Here is a 26,098-nt window from a genome sequence, read left to right as displayed (position 1 = left end):
GCAGAAAATAATTTGAGTCTAGGAGTCTGAACTGCTGTTCAGTTACTATGTACTGAACAACATGGTGATACTTCCACACTCAAGAAAAATATATTGTTTATGTTCAGGGATCAATAAACAGTTTAGTTTGGCTAGAACATAGGATACAAGAATGCAAAAGGAGCTTGAAGCCCTGTTTTGCTGAGTATGGTTGTATATACATCATTAGTCCAAGCACTTGGGAAATAAAAATATGCAGATCTATGTGAATTTTAGGCTAGCCAGGGTTAGAGAGCAAGTTCCAGACCAGCCAATGCTACGTAAGTAGAACCTGTCTGGGGAAGGGGTGGGGGGGAAGCCCTGTTTGGGGGATTTTGAATGTACAAATGAGTTTGTAGCTATTTGCCTTAGTGTTGCATAAGGAAATGACATAATCATTTGGGATATTAACCTAGCAGCAATATGGGGAACAGAGAAAAACAGGAAGGCCTGGGAGGCAGCAATACTGGTTGTGAGGATTCTGCAATATTCAAGGTAGTTACAAACGCACATCTGGGCTAAGCTCAGAGGATAATCAAGGGAAGCACAGTTCAGGAAAAGAATGATCACTGTCAAATGTACAAAGACCAAGAGAAATGTGAGAATTTAAAAGATGAGAAGCGGACTAGAGTACAAGGAGTTTCATTAGGGTTTTTGGAAATAGATGCTACATCATACGGGATAAGAGTACATCAGAAGGCTGCAAGCCTAGACTTCTCTCCAAAAGTTCGACCATAAAGTGAATAGAACAGAGCTCACTTTGATCAAAGGGGTTAGTGTAAATTAGAGAGGGAAAAATCACTAATGGATCCAATCAGTCAAAGATTTCCTCTGGCCGAGTAGTCCACATTCCCAGGTAAATGGAAATCCCACAACATCAAAATCATTATACTAAGATATTTGATAAATATCCCATTGATCGGCAAACCCAGAAAAGAAAAAAAATCTGTTCAAAATTCTGTGTTTCCTACTACAATGTGTTTCCATTCAAACATGGGAGTCCATTGGGAGAATGGTTTTGAACAAGTGCTTGCAACCTGTTGTAACACTGGCCTTGAAGTGGATTTATCATAAATAACTCATACTGCAGAGCACGACTAAGATCCCTGCTGTGCTTTCCTCATTTACGGCCCTGAACTGAGACTCATGGCTTGTACAAAGCTACGGAAAAGAAAAATTAGGGCTGAACACATAATTTGGGGTCTGGTTAGACTACAGGCCTCGGGTTACCATCACAAAATTATGGCAAATGGTTAGTTTGCTCTGCCCCCCTAGCAATTTACAGAATGCCAGTCCATTTTAACAACACAGCTCTAGAGCTGACAAGATGACTCTAATTTCAACCTTGCTTCATTAATATGAAAAATGCTTTGAAAAATAAATCCTTGGCTAATGAAAACACCATCTGTTGATGGCTTTTTGCCACTGTTTTCTTACATTATAAGACGTAATTTGGGGGAAAACACTGAACATTTACTTACTTCCAGTCATTTGTAAGGAATGAAAGCCTCCTTTCAAATTGGAATTGATTCTCAATAATGAACATATGCGGAGGGAAGCAGAGAACTGAAGCAATTTTGCAGTCTATCTCCTCATCCTTTCCAAAATACCCAACACTCACAAATCATTTCAGACTAAACTTTTGGGACCACCCTAGGTCTGAATGACATGACTGACTTGGCCACGGAATTCTCTTGTCTATACCATGTCTAGTAAACAAAGATGATTTGTGTGTGTGTGTTTGTGTGTGCATGCACACAAAATCTCTTCATGTCAAAATAAACATGTCTCTTTGTTATTGTAACTCAGTTTTGAAGAATCACTTTGTTTTGCTCCCGTCACATGGATTCCAGTTAATGACTGGGCTAGGTTCGCCCTGTCCAAGCCCAGTGAGCACAACATTCTCAAAACAGTTGAACCATCCCAGCAAGAGAGCCAAAGTGGCAGGGGAGATTGGAATGGAGATATCTGCTGGGAGGAAACAGGGACAGGAGGTTGGCAGGGAAAGCAGGATGAGGTTCCCATTTCCTGCTGCAGGAGGTTACCTCTGAGTCTCTCTGCATTCCCCTTTTGGGAGGGTAAGAAGCCATTTTAGCGTATGAAACACCGAGACCCTCTTCACCTTCTAATGACTACACTCTAGCTCTCACGAAATTGTACGTGTGTCTAAACAGCACAAAAAGAAGGCATGATTTGGCTGACTTCCATAATTGAGATCCTAAGAGGCCTGTGTTAGCTAAATTGGCAGTCTACACTGATTCCATTTTCACCCCAATTCCATTTCATTTGTGTTGTATAGGCTTGGCCTTTTTGAGCTCTACAGTTCCTTTACTAAAGAACATGATTTTCTGTCCAGGAAGCCAGGCACAGACCACTCTTCTTTCAGACAGCATTCCCATTTTTCAAAACACCCTCTGTGACTCACCTAAATAACTGCTTTAAAAAAAAAAAAAAAACCTCACTTCTTTAGATACAGGTTACTTAAGGTAACCTTCTTCTTTTATATTTATTCTCTCAATAAACTTAGTCATATCTTTTTTAAAAAATACATCTTCATTAAAGGAAAGGAGGTTACTCTTATGGCACAGAGCCAGCCCGACTCTACACTTACCATGCTCCATCCCACGGAGCCATAAGTAGTCACACACATGTGAGCACTGACACACACTGACCTGACACAGCAAGTCTTAAAGCCTGGAAAGGGGTCCAGCTTTTCTGTTTGTTCTATTAAGATATTCAGTATTACCATCAAAAGCCTGTTTTCTACCTAGCTTTCTAAAAGCTACAGGGAAAATATTTTCTATACCTAGGCAAGATTACAATTTTGGGGCTTCGATATGGGAACTGAACCCTGGGACAAAGGATAGGAGTGAGAAAGAGAAAAGAATCAACCCCAAAGTTAAGTTTTTAAAGATGAAGACAACTTCCATGCATCTCCATGCATGTGATTTAGTTGTAAAAAGCAAGAGAAGGGTGGAAATAGAGACTAACAAGGTAGAGAGTAGGAAACATGGAGTAGATGAGGAACAAGGGCCAGAAATGACTGGTTTTGCATTAAAAACTGGGGAAAGTACAATCAGCAGCAGCAGCAGCAGCATGTCTAGAGATATAACTCAGTGGTCCAGCACTTACTTAACATGTATAAAGTCCTATGTTCAAACCTCAGTGTGGCAGAAGAAAAATAATTTGCAAAAAAAGTGCTGTTATATATATACATATGTATACATATGTATATATAAATATACATATATATCTCACATATATGTGTGTATTTATATGTGTCTATATGATATATACATGTATGTGATACACACACACACACACACACATATATTGTGGACACACACACACATCCATCCATTGGTAATCCCAGCACTCAAGAGGCTGAGGCAGGAAGATCATTCATGAGTTCTAGCCAACATAGTGGGAACCTGTCTCCACAAGGAAAGCATCAGTCTTTTTTTTTCTTCATCCTATCCATATATGAACATTCCCTGCTCCTCCAAAAACCAAAAGCCAGAATCTTAATATGCTTTGCAGTTCATGCTCTACCTTCTTCTTCCTCTTTTCCCCAAGTGTTTGTCTTAGAAATACTTACTTTGCTTTTGCTTCAGTCTGTCACTTTATATATCAATTACATATGGCCTTTCAACAACAGAACACACCATCTGGTCGACAAACTGAAGCCCACATCCTTATGCCAGAGTTTATTCTTTCCCCCAACACTTATTTGCTATTGTACAGACATAAGCTATGTCCTACAATGAGATGCAGATGACTTCTAGATGTGTATCACACAGGCCAACTCCACCTCAGGCCTGTTAGAAAATGGCAGACTCTCAAACCAGGTGAAATAGCTTGTCACCTTCCCCCCACCCCTTCTCATTCAGATGTCTCCACAAACACTAAACACAGACTCGAACCTCCACTTTCTGTTATAACCAGGGATGTTACTCAAATCATTTTGCATGTTTCCATTCCTCTTCGGATGCATGCCAGAGTTAACTAAATATTTAGCTTAAACAGGTGAATTTTACTTGGACCTTCTAAATAAACCTAAATGTAGCACTTATTTTGATAACGCTCATCATAGTGAGTAAAAGCCTCTGAATTTTATTCTCTTTGCATTGCTCCTCCTCACTGTCAATCTTTTGGCTACAATTTTTCTTTCTCTTTCATCTGTTCTTCCTTCATATATAATTTCTGAGCATGAGTGCGCCGTGAGAGTCAACCCTTGACCCCCTTCTCAGCTTGCTTTTGTGTGGCTGACCCTCCATTCTGAAGCCAATTAAATCTACTCCTCTAGCCATTTTCAGCCGCAGGAAAAGCTTGAATTTCAATTCCATCTAGATCCTTTTCCCTTACAGTTCTTATAACATTCCATTGGTTCCACCTGCCAGATGTTTGAACACATTCTGTTCCCTTAACCAGAACATCCTCATTCCCTGACTTTGCCCCAATTCCCCAGTAAGGAAGTTCAAAACCTAGCCGAAGTCTCTCCTACTGTCCTTCCAAGTCTCTCATAACTTCTTGTGCATACATTATTATGTAACCATGTTCTTAATTGTCTGTCTCTCCTTGTTCTACTAGGGCTTGAGATTAAGCTCTGTTTATCCCTTGTAACAACATATTGTCTGTTGCCTGGCATCTAATAGGTGGTCAGCAAATATTTGACAAAGGAATGTTAAATAACCCATAATTACATGTTGTCTCTTCCTAACTTCTTTATTTATGTCTCCAGTGCCTTTCTTTTTAAGACATCCCCAATTCAAACAGTCTTCTTTATGTCTCTTCACCATCTAAAACCACTGCAGTCATTCATCAAGCCCTAGTCAGTTCTTTCCTCATGGAGCCTTTCCAATTTGACCCTTCTTTGATCACAAATCCATCTCCAATTCTCAGTTCTGAGTCTGATGGCATCTTTTTCCTGTCCTAAACTCTGGGCTTCAGAGCATCCTGTGCAAATGATGTTAGCAATCAAACTGAATTGGATTTTTCAATTGATGTGTGTGTCTTCCCTACTAAGCTCAAAGCCCCAATGTGACAAAAACTGTGCCTTGTTTCTTGTAGCTCCTACTCCTGCCACAGCGTCCAAAATGTTCAATAAACAAAGTAAGGGTTCATTTTCAAATGATTGAAGGATTCTCTAATCCAAATCCCTGATGCTGCAGTTAAAGGTTCTTCCATCATCAAGTGAGACAAAAGGCGAAGCATTGTCTTATATCAAATGTTCATGGACTTAAGAGACATTACCATATTTCCATCTTCAAATGCCACTTTTCTAACTTCAATAATTCTTGTTTCCTTACATGTGTTGTATTTATGTAATAGGGGTTTTTGTCCAGTAGTAACAGACAAGATTCTCACCAACCCGAGAGTAATCTGAATCATCCATCATCTTTTGAAGTAAGCTCAAAGTAGTGATTAAGCTCAGCCACTAGTGACTAAAAGACATGAGACAAAACAATCTCAACACAGAAAAGGAGAACACACATAATTGGAGTTTCTATTTGCTAAACTTGCTCTTGAGCTAGAGAGATGACAACAGAAACTATCTTCCAGCCCAGGCTCCTATTAATACTACATGAGTGCAGAGCCAGAGAAATCGATGAAGTCTTGGAAGGAAAAAAAAAAAAACAAGGATTCAGATCAGGCGTAGAAAGCAGTTTTAGTAGAGATGAAATTAAAATACACTTACTCAGACACCCACATAAGTCATTTACAGAATTATTCAGATTTTTTGCTTGTTTTAGAATCATGTTCTGTTTTCTTATCTTTGAGACACAGTCTTGCTATGTAGTCCTAGCTGGTCCAGAAGTCACTATATAGATCAGGGAGGATTCAAACTTGCAGTGACCCTCACCCTTACTGCATCAAAGTGCTGAGATTTAGGCATATGCTAATATGCCCTTGCCTGTGCTTGCTTTTCTGTTGTTTTATTTTGATGGTTTGGGTTTTGCTTGTTTGCAACTCATTCTCATGTATCCTAGGGTGTACTCAAACTCACTATGAGCCAAGAATGACCTTGAACTCCTGATCCTCCTTCCTCTACCTCCCAAGTACCAAGATGTCAGACATTCAACACCTTATCTGGTTCTAGATTTATACATACATATGACAGGGGGAACGTCTTGAACAGTTCACAGACAACAGAGACTTCAGACTTATAAGCAATAGTAACTTTGGGATTTGGAGTTGAAGGGTGAAGACAGGGTTAGCTGAGAAACCCCTTGATGTTAGTGAGCCTTCCCATCCACATTTGTCCATTACAATCCATGCCTCAGCGAACATAAATCCCAACTATTTTTTTTCGGTTTTATTTAAGTTTGGTAGAAATTTTATTAAATTTAGTATTGCTTCTCCTGCTATATTTAACAACAGCTATTCTAGACCCAAGTAAATAAGATATAGTAACAACTTTTTTCCCTCTCCTTTCATCTATGGTAACCCACCCTGATCTATACTGAAGATTTTTCTAATTCAACATAGAGGTCTGGCTCATTTATTAGAGTGATCCTTAACCTTGTATGGCCTAGCTTTAGCGTAGGTTATTTTTGCGTCTCTAACCCTCCCTAAGGTGCCTACAGAAAGTCTTACACTCATGACCCCCACCTGCTTGTCAGTAGATATCACAGGCGTTCATCTTTATATACAGTGACACATACTGATAGGCACACTGATACAATGCCACAGAGGCATTCTCAGTCACAGATTCATGCAGAAATGTACACCCTCGCGGATGATGAAGCCTACATAGTTATGCAAATATACCCTCTTCCCAACCCAGGCTCTCATAAAGATATGTATCTTCTCATGTTTATATTCATACTCATATTGGTTCAGATATAATCAAATGCTTACTGGTACATACTTGAAAGGGTATCTATCTGTCTTAGCCAACAGAAGTGGGTGTCAAGTGTGTGCACAGACAATTGACTGGGGAAAGACAGTGGCAGAATGAGAGTGAGTGACAGAACAACAGAGCAACTGAGTAGGAAGGACAGTAACCGAAGTGACGTGATTCAACAATACCTTTCTTTCGAACCTTTTAACTCTTACTGTAGCTTTCCTCTGAACAGTCTCCAAGTCTTATATCTCCTTACTCTTTGTCTGGGAATGTTTAGCTCTGTCTCAACGTGTGTGTGTGTGTGTGTGTGTGTGTGTGTGTGTGTGTGTGTGTTACTTTCCAATGGAAAAAACTTAATCTAGTTCCAGGTAATATACTGTAATAACAAGAGTCTTGATATGTAAATATAGCTACATTTAATAATTATTTGCAGTGGTGAATTAGAGGAAATAGAATGAAAAAAGGAAAATGTGCTTGTTTATCCCTTCCAGGAAATTCCTCTATTCCCACTGTGTTTTTATCAGCTACATTTTTGGCAGGCTGTGGGCATGGAAATGTGAAGACATCACTCTCAAAGAGAATTACAATAATCACGTCTGATTTATACAGATGTCATCATAGGGTTAGGCAGTTGGAAAATCCAGTAATCAAAATGAATAGGCACTTAAAATTAAGGACATGTCATACATTTGCTCACACTCTGGGTTTGAAAATTGTCAGTAGTTTACAGGAGGCATTTTTAGACTTCCAAGGTATTCATAATGACAAGAATGATTTGTATCTACTAAGATGAGAATGAAATCAAGCTATGTGCACTAGTATATATACTTCCTACAACATAACTGTAACAACTGAGCATAGTGGTTCTGGCCTATAATCCTAACACTCAGGAATCAGATTCAGGAAGATTATGAGTTCAAGGTCAGCCTGTGTTACATAAAAAACAAACAAACAAAATCAAAATCTCGCCTCAAAAAATAGAACAAACAAATAAACAAAACCCCCATGTCATTATGAAGACCTAATTTCTTTGGATTTCTTAAAGAGGCACTACTGTTTGACGAACACAAAGGAGGATACTGAAGAAACAAAAACATTGTATCCAGCTTCAAGGAATTTATGATGTCTCTGTAGTGTGTTGGAGCAGACTTGTGGGGTTTGGCTTGAGATCTAAAAAAACGGGTAGAGTTCCTAAGCAGGCCAAGAGAAGAACACTAGTAACATGGGGGTCGGGGGGAAGGCTAGACTGGATGTTTTGTATGCAGTTAGGAAGTTCACCCAAGTAGATGAAGCTGGCAAAATTGAGAGTCGTGAGGGAAAAATGTAATGAGCAGCAAATGAAAAAAAGCAGATTTTAGAATATCAAGTTGAAGTCTATGAGCAAGAGAGAGGCACTGAAATTGGCCTCTTTATATAAAGCCAACATTTGATAATACAATAACATTAGTCTTTTTATAAGGGAATGAGCTGGTATAAATAGAAATTCTGAAATGTGAAGCAGTTTTATAAAAGTGTAGCATATATCGTGGACCAAGTAAGGTACATGTAACTGTCAGGACCATGAGTATTGTTTGAATTAAACTACCGGTACTCTTCTGAAGGTTGTGTGTCCTGAATCTCAGCCCTATAGGCATACTAAACAAATTAGATCATAAAACATTACATAGGTACCCACCCCCGGAAACTCCTCAGCTCCGTTCAAAACAAACAAACAAACAAACAAAAACAAACCACCTTCCTATTGCTCCAACCTTTCTTATATACCATAATGGTTTGTTTGCTTTTCAATGAACAACAGTACAGGTCACTAATCCTAGCCAAAGAGGTTGAATAGAAAAGTAAAAAGGAGCACTGCATCAGTCAATGACCATAAAAGTCAACGTGTGTGCGTGTGTGTGTGTGTGTGTGTGTGTGTGTGTGTGAAAGATATAAACTATCATTCTTTCCCTTTTCTGACAGAACTTACTGTTCCTCTCAGAGCCAGGGGAATGTGCTTAGGTCGTCTCCCCCATAGCTTCTGCCAGCTAGCTGGCTGTCTCCATTCTCTTTAGGACAGAAGAATGGAATCAAGGTGAATAATCACAAATGCTTTCTAATCTTCAATTAACATAAAGAAGTATGTACATATGATATTAAGTCAGGCTTCTCTGTTTTATGTGAGGAAATAATGCCCTTTCCCACTAGGCACTGGGTGGAGGAAATTCCCCAAGTGTGTCTCCCTCACCTCCCTTTCTCTCTCCCCTGCCTTCCCTTCCTCCCTCACCCCTCCATCTTACTCACCCATGCAGGTATGTGTGTATGTCTGCGTGAGCACACGTGCGTACACACATGCTCCCGCGCATGCACACACACACACACAGTACCCCCTTTTCCTTTTCAGACAACATAACAAACCACACAGTTGGGAATGATTCAGATGTTTCCAGTCTCTATCCAAAAATGAGCAAAAATAGTTTCCACTTAATTTATAAACAGATTTTTCTGCACATTTCCTAAAAATTAAAGGGAAACTATAAAAAATATAGCCACTCTTTCTCCAAAAATTACTGATTAGTCACAGACCAAGACATCTTTTTATATAATACACTTGTGTTTCCCCAGGAGGCTAGAACTATAGCTGTATACTGCCAAATGCCTGATCTATCACCTCATGTTTTCTGCTATTCTGAAATAGCCAGTGTTCTGTAGACATAGGCTTATTCTACTCAGTTTTCCTGTTATCTCAGTAGTACATATGGATGCCGGTATTTCTGTGTGGAATATTTTTCAAAGCCAGTGGCTTATTATGATCCTAACACCTGAAAATATTTGGCAGTGATTACTCCATCCTCTCCACATCCCCCACTCTTCTTACTCCCACCCCCTTCTTTTGCCATTGTGAAGCTGAAAGTTATGAAATTATGTCCTTTTCCTGATACTGCTAATCATGGACCTACCTATGGGATGTGCAGTTGCTGGAGCACAAAGTTAGTTTCAGTAGGGCAAACAGCAGTTTAAAAAAAAAAGATAGTTGACGCTGCCTGGAGACTGCGTTTCAGTGCCAGTCCAATTACTAAACAGGTCTGTTAACGTTCACCAAAGCACTTAGTGGAAGACAGTCTCAATTTATGAAACTTTAAAATGCAAGGCTTGGATTAGACCAGGTACATGGCCTAACAATTTGATGACTCTAAGAGTTTAAGTCAATAACCCTTACCAACACTAATTTCCATGTAAATTTGGATAAGTTTATCAGATTATAACAGAAGGAAAGCCTCCATTACCTTCTAGCCCTCCGTCCATGCTATCTGGACCTTCCTTCTAGCCTGGTAAATTCTATTTGGGGATGGGAATCTTACTATTCATTTAAATATTTTATTTTTGTTATATTTCATTTTATTTTATAATGAACACATAACTAAATGTGTGATGATATAATATTCATTGTAGAAATAACAATTTTTTTAAAATTATACAACAATGTGGGCAATGATGCATTTAATTTTTATATAACAGCATCTAATGTACATTACAGGTTTTAGTCCTCCAGAAGTCCTGCAACATTTAACACTTAAAATTAACAAATTTAAACTTTTCTAATTGAAAATACTTTTCCATATAATATATTCTGATTATGCAAAAATATGGAATGCTTCACAAATGTGTAATCCTTACACTGGGGCCATGCTAATCAGTCTTCTGTCTGTCATTAACAATTTTAGTATGTGTGCTGCCAAAACTAGCACTAAACAGTTTATTTAGTCTGGAATCTATGTTAAGTAGCTTCCTTCTTAAGAAAATGTATACCTCGCGCATCAGGAAAGCAACAGGAATCCAACAGTTGGATACATCTGACATTTGTGACCATCAAAGTGAGGAAGAAAGGCTATCAAAAGTAGGCAGTCACACTTGCAAGTAAATATTATATAACATAACTTCACAAACTGCCCACCGAACACAAAATCTGGAAACTTGTAAGATGGAGCCTGCAAACAAAGTGTGTTAGCCTGGGCTGACAATAGCAAACCCAGGCACAAAATCAAGTACTAGGTTACATATTCACTGCTTTTACTTTACATTTTTGGTCATATGTTTAACTACACCTCTTGATTTGGTGATCTATTGGTATAAGAGTTAGCTCTAAGTGAAGTGCTCACTGGCAATTTGCAGTGGCTAATGCCACACTTTGCTTTCTTTGCTGTACTGATGAGGTATTTTTGTTGTTGTTTCTTGCAGAGCTGGAGCTAGAATCCAGGGACTTGGCACTCGCCATGCAAGCAACTCTGTTACTGAGTCACATCCCCAGACCTTGCAAACACACGAACATACTAATGTCCTCCACAAATCTCTCATCTACACAGATACACTCAGACACCTCCGCCCACAGCTCCACAGAGACCCACCCAAATGTATGCAAATTAACACACATGCTAATTTCTGTACACCTACACAGGTACTCACATACTAAAAAGGCGAGGTGGAAAGATCATAGCAAAGATATATAATGTACAATGTGTCACAGAGGAGAAAGGCTGCTGTTACCCTGGTGAAGTGCACCATGGGCTTACTTCCCCAGAACTGCACATAAATACATAAACACAAGCAGGCTTATGTAATACATAAGTCCCAGGGAAAACTTGCAGTGAGTAGGTTATTCTCTATGAAAATAACTTGACGTATTTAACCTATAGGAAAGGTGACCCAGTTTTTTGGGGACCTTGCTAACTGTACAACTATACGTACTAAATCAAAATTGTGAGGGACAGAATACTGCTTACCTTTAATTTCTCAAACCGATCATTCAGAGAAGCGACCTGATGGTCTCGGTGACGACCCACCAGTTTGCATAAGGCACAGATCAATTGGTCATCAGATACACAGTACATGTTCACCTTCTCATTCTCGTGGTCCAGGCAGGTAATCCCTCGAAGATGTGTGTCTGAAACTGGTTCCACCAGGCGATGGCTGGTGAAAGGTTTCTTGTTGGGGTGTGTGGCCCGAAGGCAACGATCACAGTAGGAGACCTCACAGGTGATGCAAGTCTTTACAGCATCTCTTGGAGGGTCCTGCTCACAGAATTGGCATGCAATTCGCTCACTCGACATGGTGGAGCTAGGCCTGTAAGTCCTCTCCCTGCGGCTCTCACTTGGAGAATTGGGCCCACTGACTGAAGCCTTCTGGAATCGATCAATAATGTTCTGCAGGGTCACATTCCTCTTGAGGCCATCCAGGCCCCGGTGATTCAGCGAGATAACATACCTGCATGTAGGACACTGAAAAGCAGTAATGGGTTCAATGGATTCACCGGAGCTGCAGCTTGAGACCAAGATGCGGTGGGCACAGCTAAAACATAGGCTGTGAGCACAAGGCAGCAGAAGGGGGTCTTCAAACAACTCGAGGCAGATTGGACAGGTCAATTCAGACTCCAGTGTTTCCATCTTTAGTGAAAATAATCCTGCTGAGGCATTAAGAACCGCAGAAGCTGGGCTCTCACCTGCAAGTAACACAAAGTAAGAGTCATTAAGCATTTCCAAAGGAAAAGTGATTGCAGAATAATTATATTGTAACCAATGGAGACTTTCGGCCTGATAGACTCCCCAGGGATGCTTAAGCAATAGGGATTATTGGGAAATTAATCAGGAAGCCTTTCTGTGCCCCACTCTCTCCTTCAAAACTTGTTTTAGACACTTGCCTGAAGGTTTTTTTTTTGGGGGGGGGGGGGGGGGGGTTTCTTTTTCTTCACTAATAAACAGAAGCAAATGGCTACTTGTATGTCTTGGTTTCCTGATTAGCATTACCATTCCAGGTCCCATGCTCGGCATGGATCATTTCCTCCTAAATTCTCCACTGGCATCTCTTCTCTGAGACTGTGATGAGTTGGAGGCCCTATAAATTTCTCAATCCCTATTCTCCAATATTGTTCTCTATTTCATGTCAAGGCAAGATATAAGGGCTGCTCCTATTTTACATCCAGTGGAAGGAAAACAAGGCTATATTTCAAACTAGCTCTCTCCTTCCTGAAATGATTCCATTCTAAGTGCCTGCATAAAAAAAAAAAAAAAAGACAGACAGCTTTGGGAAAATGCAGTTTCAGTGCAGAATAATACATTTTACCTCAGAGTGTGAACTTGAATTACTTTATATTAGCACACATATCTATTCCATCCTATCTCTAATAAGCTGAGTCACTAGAGACAAAAGATGATAGTTTTCGCTTTCACTTTCTCAAACCCTAACCTTAGAAAACTCTTTAATCTGGTCAAGTTGGGTAGGGAAGAATTTCAACTGTGGACTTAATCAGTAACAACTGCTCCTCCTGCTTCTGTTTGGTTTTATTGTTACAGATTTGTTCAACTAGCACCTGCCTGTTACAAAACTCCAGTTCCCAGGTGGGTTTTTTTTTTTCATGCTTTCTAAAACCTGACTAGATAAAAATCAAGATCTACCTAGGAAATGTAAATTGAACAGCCAGAAATATTTCAATCTGGTAGCCTTCATTTTCATGCAGACCAGAGAGAAAAAGAAATGTCCCAACTGACAGTGCTAACAAGTTTGTCACTTTATCCATTTTCCCACGGTCGTTTCAGAGTTGGACATATGGATATTACTATGAGTCTTTGACATTCTAAGTTATCTCTCACTAAGGACAAATAGAAAGCATGCCTCCCTGGCTGAGACTGTTGGTTCTGTTAGTAAGAGAGAGTAGGGCATCTCTTGATTTTGAGTACTCTTCTTCATCTCACTAGCATTAGAAATCTTCATCAGGACCTGAAAAGTTGATTCTTCCACTGGTATTTGTTCAAATATTATCAGTGAGTAGTAATGTGTACATAACCCTCTCACAGGAATCACAAATATTGACTACAATTATATCTAGCACTTAAGTAAAATAAATGCATTCACGAAAGATGTTTCTAAGTCAAACCCACTAAATGTACTGAACTAGCCAGGTACTTAATGGAACCACCTACAGTAAACTGGGCTATAAATGGGAAGGGTTTTCTTTAAAAGGCACCCACACCCAGTTAGGTTAGTACGTTCAAAGGTTTGTTTAGCTACATTTAAAAAAAAATGAAGCTGGGCAGTGGTGGCGCATGCCTTTAATCCCAGCACTTGGGAGGCAGAGGCAGGCAGATTTCTGAGTTCGAGGCCAGTCTGGTCTACAGAGTGAGTTCCAGGACAGCCAAGGCTACACAGAGAAACCCTGTCTCGGAAAACCAAAAAAAAAAAAAAAAAGAGAGACGTGATAATTTTATTTTACAATTTTCAGGTACTTAAACATATTCACCCATAAGTCTGAGGAGGAATCTTATAACTGGATGCCTTTAGAGAAGATAGATTACAACTTCCACACAAAGTAGAACTAGTTCCTTAAATAGTTTTATCTGATAGTCAAATTAAACATGGCCACAAATGAACTTACACTCTCTGACCATCCTTGCAAAAAATGCAGTTTAAGTTTCCTTAAATGGTGAATGTTAGCATCCAATCCTAGAAAGTGTTTATTACTTCAAATACTGGGAGCTTCTAGAACATTCGAATTAGCATATATGTGTATATATTTCCTACTAATTCTCTCCTCTCCTGGAGAACATCAACAATTCTGTATTTTTATTCATAGCATAATGATGCCTGGCACAAAAAGTTGGTATTCGATAATGGCCAATTATGTATTGCTCAGACCAAAAGTAAGATGGTACATAGTATTTATTGACTATTTATATGTGTTCTGAGTACTATGTTAAGCACTTTATGTACATTAAATTCTTTCAGGACTCTGAATTACTAGACCCATCATATACTTAGGAAAATGAGACAGAGAATCATTAGTAAGTCAACCAGAAACACAAACCCCAAAGCTGAAATCACGCTCATGCCAATGCCTGTGCTTCGTCTCCCACACCTTTATTTTAATCATCACACCTCCTTCACTGAAGTTATCTTGACTAGTTACAAGAGACCGTCTAAATGGCCAGCTTCCGATTCTATTTTTGTCTCCCTGTCCCTCTGAACTCTCTGCTTCTTTCTGACTCCTTCCTTTAGGACTATCTCCATCTGACATGGTTCTTCTATTACAACCCCTTTCAGAGCTTCAAGTATTCCACAATGCCTGTGTTGAAAACTACCTAGGTTGGTGAGAAGCATTGCAGAAAGTCGTATTTACATGTTCACATGTATATAAAACCAATTAAGGTGCCACCACTTCCCTGTCTTAAGAGGATGCTGTATAAACTCTTCTATATGGAGAAGTGTCTCTTGAATTTCATATAAATCTCTAAAATGTGTTCCCAAATCAATATGACCCTCCAATCTCACTATGAAATTAAACTTGGGGAAACACATTCTGAGTCACAATGGCCTTATATAAGGTCAAAGTAGGAATTTTTAACTAGAGATTTCTGGACCTCCTAGAAATGTCTGCACTGTGTGAATGCCATATGCATTTGTTACCAGAAGAGTATTGTTCATAGCTTTCAAAGGACTCTTGGAGGTGTCCCTAACAGTAAAGTCTAACATAAAAAAAAAACAAAAGAATAGAAAGGATAGACAAAATGCAGAAAAGTACCTAAATAAGTCACACCTTATGTTTTTTTTACAAATCTGCAATCAGCTAAGTTAGTTGAGATCACTGATGTCAGACTAAGCCTGACCTCTAACACCTGATTGACCTGTTTCTGCCTCACAAATGATGGGATGGTTGGCATGCACTACCATGCCTGGCACTCCATTTTGTTTTACTGTGACACAGTGACGTCATTAGCCAATTTGAGAGACTGGATAATTTCTGCAAGTTCCTCAAACATTCGTTTGTTCATTTCTCCTTTATTAGGGCTCCTGATTCTCATTAGTGGTGTTTTAGCATGTCTGCAACTATCCTCCATTTCCCTACCTCTATTACTATTTAAGCATCATTACAATACCAAGTATTGTTTTTAGAGTCTTCTTTAAAAAATAGGTACTATCATGACAAAGAAAGTAATTTGTCCAAGGTCATACTTGCTTGCAAATAGCACAGCAAATATTCAAACTTAGAAAAAAAAAAGCCCTCTAGAAACAAGCCTGTATATTTACAGTCAACTCATTTTTGACAAAGTTTCCAGGATAATTCAGCAAAGAATGAATAATTTCAGCAAATAGTTCTGGGAGAAGTTCATCTCAACATACACAAGAAATGAAGTTAGAAACCTACAACATAGAAAAATCATTAAAACTAGGCATGGTAGTGTGTGCCTGCAATCCCAGCACTTGAGAGGTGGAGACAGGAGGATTGTCAGAGCAAGCTCAAGGCCACTGTGGACTACATAGTGAGATCTTGGGCTACAAAAAAGCCCCCCCCCATCTAAAGATGAATACATGAAGATAGACCAATCATTTAAGTATATGAATCAAAACACCAAAAGTCTTAGAAGAAAAGATTCATGTAAATCTGACTTTATTTACAATTAGACAACAGGATTTTTCAGATAACAGCAAAATCACAACCAATACAGATAAATGCTACTCCATCCAAATTTAAACCTTTAGGGCTAGGAACAACACCATCAGCAGAATGAAAAGGCAAAGGATCTTCCAAAGAAGATAAACAAATAGCCAGTAAGCACATGAAAAGATATCCAACATCATTAGCCACTGGGGAAATGCAAACCAAATAAACACAGTAGAATAGCTATAATAATACAAAGCAGACAAACAGAAAGGGAAAGTAGCAGGTGTCTGCCAGGACGTGGAGAAATTGAATCTCTCATATATTACTAGTTCGAATGTAAAATGGTGCAGCTGCTTTGGGAAATAGTTTGGCATTTCCTTCCAGAGTTAAATGTGAAGTTGCCATCTGATCAAGCAATTCCACTCTTAGGTCTGTACTGAATAAAATAAAAAATGTGTTTATTCAAAAATTCATGCACACCAATGTTCACAGCAGCAATATTCATAGTAGTCAAGGGCAAAACAACTAAAGCCCATCATCTGATATATGAAAAATCAAAACATGGTTTGTCCTTTTGATAGACTATTATTTGGCTATAAAAATGAATGGTGTACTGATAGAACCTGCAATATGGACAATCCTTTAAAATATATTTCTAAATGAAAGAAGCCAGTACAGAAATGTAGTGTAGTGTGTGATTCCCTTTATATGAAATGCCTAGAATAGGGAAACTCATAGGAATAGAAAGCATAATAGTAGTCAAGGTCTAAAAGAGGGAAGGAGTGGGTGTAAGTACGAATATGCATGGGCTTTCTTTCTGGAATTTTGGCAATGTTCTGGAGTTAGATAGTGGTGATGGATGCACAAGATTTTTACTACATTAAAAACCATTGGGCTGCATACTTTAAAATGGGGGCTATTATGATATGTGAACCACATCTCAGTCTTTAAAAAGAGATTCAAAGTCAGATCAAACTCCAGACTTAATATAGCTAAGTACATTGTATACTGTATATTGTGTTAGTATAGTATCAATATATTGCAAATAGTGTGATTATGTAGTGCCAATAAACTCTATTGGATTGCGTCTAATTTTTTTTTCCAGATAGGGTCTCTAGGATCTCAGCAGGCCTAGGTAGATAAGGATGACCTTGAGCTCCAGACTCTCCTGCTCCACCTGCTAAGTGCTGGAATTGCAGACAAGCATCATCACCCCCGGCTTGAATAGCTTATTTCTTCTTTCTAGGTCACTGATTCCCTATCTAGGTCTTGCGATGCTCTGAGACATCTACAATGTATCAACAAGTGTCAGAAAATTCTTAAGCCTCAGTTCTTATCTACTTAAAAATATTTAAATTGCTGCTAAAAACACTTAATTCCTACCTACATCATAAAATACTTTTAGCAGAGGAAGGGTCACAACAAAAAGAAAACGAGTAAGTGTTGCAACTTCACGAAGTCTTGAGAATTGCAGGACTTACATTTAGAAGGTTGTAAAGACAGCAAAAGGATGTGAAGTCTGGTAGAGTATGACCTAATAATCATGAAGCTTTCTCCAGAAAACACGTTTGCCATACACGAATTAATGAATTAATGAAATAGACAAAATGGTAGAAACAATTGACATGTTAAGAAATAAATATTCTTATGCCTACAACCTAAAGAGTTCTGTTCCAAATAATCTAGTTACTGGTGTATCAACAAACATGTATGGTTTTGCTCTTTCTACTAGAAGATTCTTCCTGCATAGTTTATCTTCACAGTCTATCCTCTTCATTCTGAGCTTTGCTAAGAAGTAGGAAGGGAGGGGAATAATGGGGTTACCAACGAAAGCAGACTTATTAGTAAAGCATTAAAATGCTGTGTGCTTGTATAGAAACACGAAGGGCTTGCTTCTCTCTCTCCATCCTTTCTTTCTCTTTCTCTTTCTTTTGAGACAGAGGCTCACTGAGTAACCTGGGCTAGGCTCAATCCTCTTGCCTCTGCCTTTCAATGCTTAAATTACAGTCATGTACCATCACTCCTACCTAAAAGGAAGAGGACATGCTTCAATGAAAGTGATTATGATTTCAAAACATAACACGTTTTGCACTTACAAGATGAAAAATTGATTCAAGTATTACCCTCCAAATCTAGCATCAGCTAACTCTGATCAAGAGTTATGATCAAGCAGCTGTGATCTGCACTTGACAGAATTCTATTATTTCAAATGGCATTTGAACATAACTAATGCCTACTTATCCCGATAGCTAATAGCCTATCTAGTTTTTATCTTCCAGATCTTCTGAGTATGGCTCTGGATTCTTAACTCTCTCCCTGGGGAGCTATAGTCTACCCTTCTTCCCAGAAAAGCCACAAATGTGAAAGTAAGCCTGACCTTTGGGCTGTAGATGGAGAAAAAAGCTGGATGTTTATCTTTAAAAATAATACAAAAACTATCCTTCAGGATAATAGCTTTAACCTTCCAGGACATTAGGATTAATTTCCCATGAGACTTTCCTTAGAATACTAGAAACGATCCATCTTCCTTGGAGTACAAACAAGTCCTGGTCATCTGTTTCTTCAAGTGCAAAATGCTGTTCGAGTTGAACTAGAATCACCAGATATTCCTCTAAGATGCTTTCTAGATCAGATATCCTATTATTATAGACTTCTTTCTATTTATTCTCATGCAAATAAGATATCTTGGATGCTATAAACTAGCTCTTAAAAGCATGACTCTTATTCACCAGAGTAACTATTCAGGCTAAGAAGTGATAAGCATTATCACCAAGAGGACTAGAGATGGACAAGGTGTATGACTGTCCTTTGTCTAGGCTAATGTGAAGTGTAGTGCATGTTTTTACTTGCTGCACCTCAAGGAAGATTTATCAAATGTTCCAGTGAACAACTAAAGGGAAGGGAAATACCTTATGAGTACCAACCAATGAAAACATCGTCTGGATCTTTAAAAAAAAAAAAACTATCAAATCCAAGAACATTTTGATTAGCAGATGACTCATTCAAAGATCATTTGGAGCCCCTTGAATGTTGATGCATGGCTGTAAGGGCAGCACTTGGAAGGCTGAAACAGGAGGATCACAAGTTAGTTCAAAGAAATCCTGATCTACGTAATGACTTCAGAGCCAGCTTGGGTTACACAATACCTGTGAGAAAAAAAAATCTGACATGAAGATAGCCAATGCATAGAATTCTTTATATTCTATATTATGAGAACTCAAAATAGAAGGCAAAATGGAGATTAGGTAGGTGGTCAGTGACTATGATTAGTTAAAGTAGTATATTCATATAGTAGTCTTATATTTTTTTAAAAAACACTATTTTATTCTTTTACTAAAGTCTTCCTAAAGTCTTCTATCTAACACGACTAGTTTATGGTACTAGGTAAAACATTTAAACTCTTTGGACCATAGCTTCTCTATCTTTTAGATCAAAAGCATCCACTGTAGGCATTGCATATACTCTTGTGATGATCCCACGAGGATAAAATAAATTAACCTGTTTTAAAATTACATTTACTTACATCATGCATTCACACATAACACACACAGAACACTTTTTACAAGCTAGAAACACTTGGAAATTCATCCCAAACATATAATTGACATGATAGAAAACAGTCATACTTTTCCACACAATCCCAGGAAAACCATGTTTTTAACTGATGCTCATATGTCTCACCATTTAGTTTCCCATAAGGTCCTCCAGAGGGAAGAATTATTTACAGTGTTCTCTTTGTTTGCTTTTTAACAATTTATTTTTATTTGTATGTGCATTGGTGTTTTGCCTGCATATATGTCTGTGTGAGGGTGTCAGATATTGGAGTTACAGACAATTATGAGCTGCCATGTGGTTGCTGGGAATCGAACCCAGGTCCTCTGGAAGAGCAGTCAGTGCTCTTAACCACTGAGCAATCTCTCCAGCCTCTCTAGTGTTTTCTTTTGGGCTCCCATCATACTTTGAGAGAGCTCAGAATTGGAGGTTGATTACTGGCTAGGACAGAGAACTGATCCAGTTCCTGACTAATAGGCATTAAGGCCTACTTAGTATTCTATAGTACATGAATTGAATGCTATTCCATTCTAATAAATAGCTCCTAAAGCTATCACTTTTGAGTATTTTATATAATTAAGTCATCGTAAATATTAAAATGAATATCAAAATACCAAAACCAAAAGTCCTGATCTGCCTCAAATACAAAAGATTAATCAAAGTATGATCAAAATACATTGTAGAAATGTATAAAATTTTCACAGAATAAAAATATTATTTAAAAATTAGTAATCAAGGTAACCAAAAAATGGATATGCTGAGGTAACATATAATGTTTGACAAGAACTTTAAGTATGATTCATAACACAGATTACACTGGCAGAGCTGTAAGACTGGGGAACAAATGGAGAACAGCCTGACTTACCTAGGCTACCAGTGTAGATTTTCATCCATTTTAAGACTGAATTTCCAATCCTCTGTTTTATCAATGATGCATTTTTAAATATCCGGTGACGATTAAAGCATCAGTGTCCTACTCGGATGGGCAATTATTTCTACTTCTTCATAATAAAACTTGTAAGATATGTATGTAGGGCACTCTTTTGAATGTTAGGCTGTGAGGACCCCAAGTTCTGATCAGTAACAAGAGACAGAAAACAGAGGCCTATTTGAAATCAAGCTTCTACTCTCCCGGGAACCACATGGATCCTAGCAACACTGAACAAAAGGCTATAGACAAAGTGATAGAGGATTCTGGACTCTAAACCATTTTTCTATCTCTGGACTGTACACACACACACACACACACACACACACACACACACACACACACACTAACTTTGCTCTCCTAAATCAGCATTGTCTTCCATGCGTATATGTTAATGTTCCTATCAGAGCAAATTGCAAAATACTAGGATTTTAGATTTTGGGAAGAGTTGTCATTATCTAATAGGTTTTTTTATCAGCTCATCTGGGCTCTGTAAGAGGATGATCCAGAGCCAGAGGATACGGTTCATCACCAACCAGAGGAGTCTGACCTGCAGAAAGAGGCTAAGACAAAGGCCAAGGTCAGACAGGCAGAGTGCTGTGGAGAAACAAGAACCCACTCTTTTCTAACCCAGTTACACTACACCAGCATCGCAGAGTAAATATCACACGGAGAAAGTGATGGTGGGATGGTGTCCCTTTGTTTTTCCCCAAAATCCCTCTGCCATGTTTATAGGCTTTGTGGAAGTCTGACCATCAAAAAATGTTATGTGATTATGGTCATAAAGAATAAAAGAGATGAAAATAAAAGAGCAGCAGAGAGAAAAAGCCACAGAACACAGACTTCTACAGCCCACAGAAAACTTTCGGTAGAGTTGTAATATATGAAAATGGATGGTGACAGGACTATTGGCCTTGAAGGCAAGAAGTGAGAGTAAAGGGCACTAACTGTCTGCACAGGGCAGACAATAAAATAGGATTGTCTTCTCTTGCCACCAATCATCTGAACCTCTGACTTGATGCTGTGACTCAACACACAGAGGAGGACTTTTCTAGCCTCCTCTGTTACCACTCAGTGATGAACACTATGTTTTGAGGATCCAGAAATACAGAGAGCACAATATCATACTTTGTACCCAATTTTCAAAAAGGGACTATACTTAGGGCTCATGAAACTGCTCAGTGAGTACACTTGCTGACCACCAAGACTGGTGGCCTGGCCACAGTTGGATCCACAGAACCCATGCAGTGGAAAGAAAGAGATTTCCACAAGTTTTCCTCTAACCTCCGCACGTATGCTATGGCACACACGCATGTTCATATGTACACACATACACACAAATAACTAACTGTAAAGATGTGAGTGTCTTTAAAAGCCCTTGAACTGTGTTCTAGCTATCATGAGGATGTTATACGTCAGACTTTGATGATATAGTATTTCAAGTTAGGACACTCTGCTTAAGGAGGCATGTCACAGACCCAGCTTTCTTTCACACAGAACACAGAACAAAAAGTCCATATTGAACAGAGTTGGAGCGCCCTCAGACACCCTCAGGCCTCCTCTAGCAGCTGAGTCCCATGGCTAACATCTAGAAATTTAGCAACATCTATAAAGACTGAATGACAGACACGCAAAGCCAAGCAGTTCTCTCTAAAAACAGCCATCTGAGACATAACTGTGCCTCATCCCTGTCTTTGTGTTTTGGGGCTCTACATCCCTGTTGAGAAAGAAAAAATCTAGTTCTAAGGAACCTAACAACCAGACACAGTATTCCTCACTCCTCATCAAGCCAATGAGGTTTGCTGTGTGATTTAAAAAAAAAAAATTCTTCTTTAGTTTCCTTCCTAATTGTTGCAGTGTCAGCAGATTTTTATGGGAGGAGAGAATGGAAAGGCTCACTACTCAGAACACTACTTGGATGCAATTATGACACTCCACTGGCACTATTTTAAGACCTGCAAGTTGGAGCAAGTTGCCCTGTTCTTAGAGGAGGGATTAACCAAACCAATTTTATCTAAGTCAATTTGCACTGTTCAGATGATATGTTTGTGAAGCAACCAAGCCACTCATTTGCAGCAAGTGCCTCTCAGAAGTGGTCTTGCAAGGTACAACATGCTAGGTAAGAATCCCAGTAGTCATGAAAGTAAATAGGAAAGACAGCCCTTCATGTCCCACAACCTCTTTCCCTACTCCACACATCACACACCCTGACCCCATCCTAGCCATGGAGCTGTAAGTAGAGTTTAGCATAGGGCAAATAGGAGCCCACCGGGTCAAGTGCAGGGCCTCACTCAACACAGCCAACAGAGGCCTCTGTACATTGAAGGTGCTTTAAAAAAAATATTGACTCATTGCTGCTAGGTGCTAATTGTGCTTATATAGCCAGACCTAAAGTTATCCACATCACTTTTTATTAGGCATTAACTAACTGGCCCCCATGTAGGCTAAAAAAATGGGTGAGGTTGAATATTCAAATGAGTCTGACTCACACTGTTAGGGTTAAGTGTGTAAGCAATATGCTTTATGACTTGACTTAAAATCACCACCATTCCTTTCTATGCCTAATTGTATATATGTTTCCATTTAGTTGCATATACATTTGTGAAACAAACGGACTTAAGACCTAAGTTACAATGACATTTGAATCCCAAGAGAACTAATAATGGCCAATTAAGGTTTCTGTAAATTAGTGTTCCCATTTATACCCAGTCAATCCAGTAACCCAATAAAGGATAAATGAAGTGCTTTCATTGAAAAGTATAATGCTGAGGTTTATAGAATCCTTTTATCTTCAAAGGACCAAGTCAATACTCACAATACCCAGTACACAATATTATGCCTTTTATGCAAGTGCAGCAACTGTGAAAGAGAGGTCATAGAAGTGTCTAAAGGCCGTAAAGCCAGTGCAATGTCACATCTGGAATGAACTCTCTGATCTTCTTGGCTTCTAGGCTTGGGTTTCAACCACATGAATCAAGTTTTGTAAGGAATAATCAAGAGAAATCTAATTCATATTAGGAGGCTGTATTAAGCTAATTGATTGAGCAGGAATATATAAAAATAGCAAAGATTGATTCTCCCTCGAGGCAGTGATGAGTAAGGAGGAGGTAAAAAAAAAAGGGTGGGGGTGCTGGGATAGGAAATCTAGGGTACAGAAAAGCTCCCTAAGCAGAAGTGAGCAAGAGTGTCAACTCTCCACTTGGCAACTCCATCGTCTACTGGAACATTGTCAGAGAACTGATTCGGTTTCAGAGAGGAAATGGAATGGGATTACAGTCAGCCCTTATGGTCCAGTTTGAGAATCGGATTAATTAATCCCCATACAATAGTTGTCTACTATTACAGTTTCCAATGTCTTGCTTCATAAACACTCTTCCTCAAAGACACACAACTAATGCCATTCACCAGCCCCACCCTCCAAAATCTTCAAAAAAGAAAAAAAAAAACAACCATTCCAAGTGATTGAAAAGCGAGAAGCTGCATTGCTGGGATGTGCACAGGTTGATAGAGAAAGGCTGAGAGTGCGGGGACTCTGGGGAGAGATGTGGGTGCCTAAACGTGAGGCAGAGAGAACAGGCAGAATAGTGAACGGGTACGTGAGGAGTACAGAAGAGAGAGGAAAGTGAGGAGTCCAACCATCCCGGGATCCGAATTTCCTGCTCTAAATCGAAATGCCTCCTAAATAAATAAATAAATAAAAGTACTATGCTGCACGTGAAGTGCGAAACAACCCAAGCCAGCTCATCACCAGTAGTGTTACAGGAATTCTTAGGAGCCCGAAATGCTTCGGTCTCTGCTTCAGTCGCAGTGAGTCCTGTGGACACACTCAAGTTTTCCCTCTCCCCCTCCCTCCCCAGGGCGCTGCTTTCTCGGCTAGGCCAGAAATAAAGAACCACCCAGAGACTTGAAGATCGCTTCCCCAGTAAGGGAAAAAGGGGGAGAGGGGTTAAGTTTCTCCCGGGCTCCCGCCCGCAGGGTGTCCACGGCATCTCAGGCAGCTGCGCCAGCACCACTGAGCCAACCGCCAACCTCGGGGCGCCGCCCGGGCCGAGGACGCCGTGGATTGCGGGAGCGTGGGAAGGCGGCTGCGCCCTTTCCCAGACTTGCGCCTAGGCGCCAGGAGAGCCGAGCCGCTCCACTGCCTTCTCCCGGCTCGGCCTGGCCAAGCGGGAGGCCTCGGGCCGTTCCCCAGCCTGGGATCTAGGAGTGCAAACTCCTTCCCACGAGGGTAGCGGCAGGAGCCCGGGTCACTACCGTGTGACAGACAACCGGGGCCCCGCCACTGCCGATTGGAGCCACGCGGACCCCGTCTCCCCCCTTCCCACGGAGCCCAAGTGTCCTCGGCCAGCGCCGGCCCCCGGCGGCACCTGAAGAGCAGCAGGAGCGAGCAGGGGCCAAGCCCTGCGCGGGCGGCGACACCAGCCAACCCCCCCCAACCCCCGGGCCTCGGCGAGGGGACGCGTTTTACCCATATTGTTCCCGGGTGCCAGCCATCTCCTACGCGCGCCGGAGAGTGCCGGGCGCTCGCCGGCCTCCGCAGCAAGCTGGCTCGGGCTCCCGTGCAAGCTCCCGGGCCGCTGTCGCTGCCGCCGCCGCCGCCACCACCACTCTAGGCCGCCGCCCGCCTTCGCCGCTGCGGCCGCCGCCGCCGCCGCCGCGCAGCAGCCGGGATCCGCCAGCCCGCGCGCCCCACGGGGGACAGCACGGAGACCGCGACGTTCCCGCGTCTAGGTCTCCCGGGCTAAACTTAAAGAGTTTTCGCCTCTCAGTCCAGAGGCAGCACCATGACACCACCGCAGCACCACACTGTCATTTCCGCCGCCGCAGAGAAAAAAAAAAAAGGCAATCCCTTCGAAAGGAGGGTGGAGTGGGGGCAAGCGGAGCCGAGGCTGACACCCTAAGGGAGCACGGGGAGGGGCCCGGGCAGAAGGGGCGCTGGGCCACCTTCCTAGGCTCACCTTCCGCCGCCCCCGCCACTCCCAGCTCCCCGTGCCCCTCCTCTGGAGGCGCGCTTACATGTTTTCTCCCCTGGCAGGAGTGACCGGAGAAACCTGAGCAAGCAAAGGCAGTGGGTGGGTGGGGTTCAGATTACTACTGTACCTACCAGCTGATTCCAGCAGCCTTTTCTCCAGCACCCTGTCATCTTGATGGAAGACACAGGGAGAAGGGGCCTGAACAGGCGTGTGTGTGTGTGTGTGTGTGTGTGTGTGTGTGTGTGTGTGTGTGTATGTGTGTGTGTGTGTGTGTGTCTGTGTGTGTGTGTGTGTCTGTGTGTCTGTGTGTGTGCACGCGTCCACGAGCGGGTGTGTGTGAAGTGCAGAAGGAAGACTGTGGCCAAACTCTTCAC

The 26,098-nt window shown here is 40.6% G+C and overlaps 1 protein-coding gene and 1 non-coding gene across 3 annotated transcripts in view; both read right to left on the bottom strand.

Moving 5' to 3' along the window:
- Mid2 (midline 2) overlaps window positions 1-25,802 on the bottom strand; it is a 96,517-nt gene extending 70,715 nt beyond the window's left edge. For both annotated transcript variants that reach the window (XM_028767486.1, XM_028767487.1), the window contains exons 1-2: window positions 25,220-25,802; window positions 11,623-12,338 (exon numbers count right to left, since the gene is read on the bottom strand). In XM_028767486.1, the coding sequence (XP_028623319.1) occupies window positions 11,623-12,338; window positions 25,220-25,223 (720 nt within the window). In that variant the 5' untranslated portion in view covers window positions 25,224-25,802. The remainder of the gene's footprint in view (window positions 1-11,622; window positions 12,339-25,219) is intronic.
- On the bottom strand, window positions 10,483-10,590 carry LOC114621267. The gene has a single exon (XR_003711404.1). It is a non-coding gene; the product is annotated as a U6 spliceosomal RNA (small nuclear RNA).
- Window positions 25,803-26,098: the final 296 nt, after the last annotated feature.

The sequence above is a fragment of the Grammomys surdaster genome, unplaced genomic scaffold (genome assembly GCF_004785775.1).
Source record: "Grammomys surdaster isolate TR1022 unplaced genomic scaffold, NIH_TR_1.0 173, whole genome shotgun sequence".
NCBI lineage: Eukaryota > Metazoa > Chordata > Mammalia > Rodentia > Muridae > Grammomys > Grammomys surdaster.
Note: the sequence above shows the minus strand (reverse complement) of the source record. Positions and strands in the feature narration are given on the sequence as shown.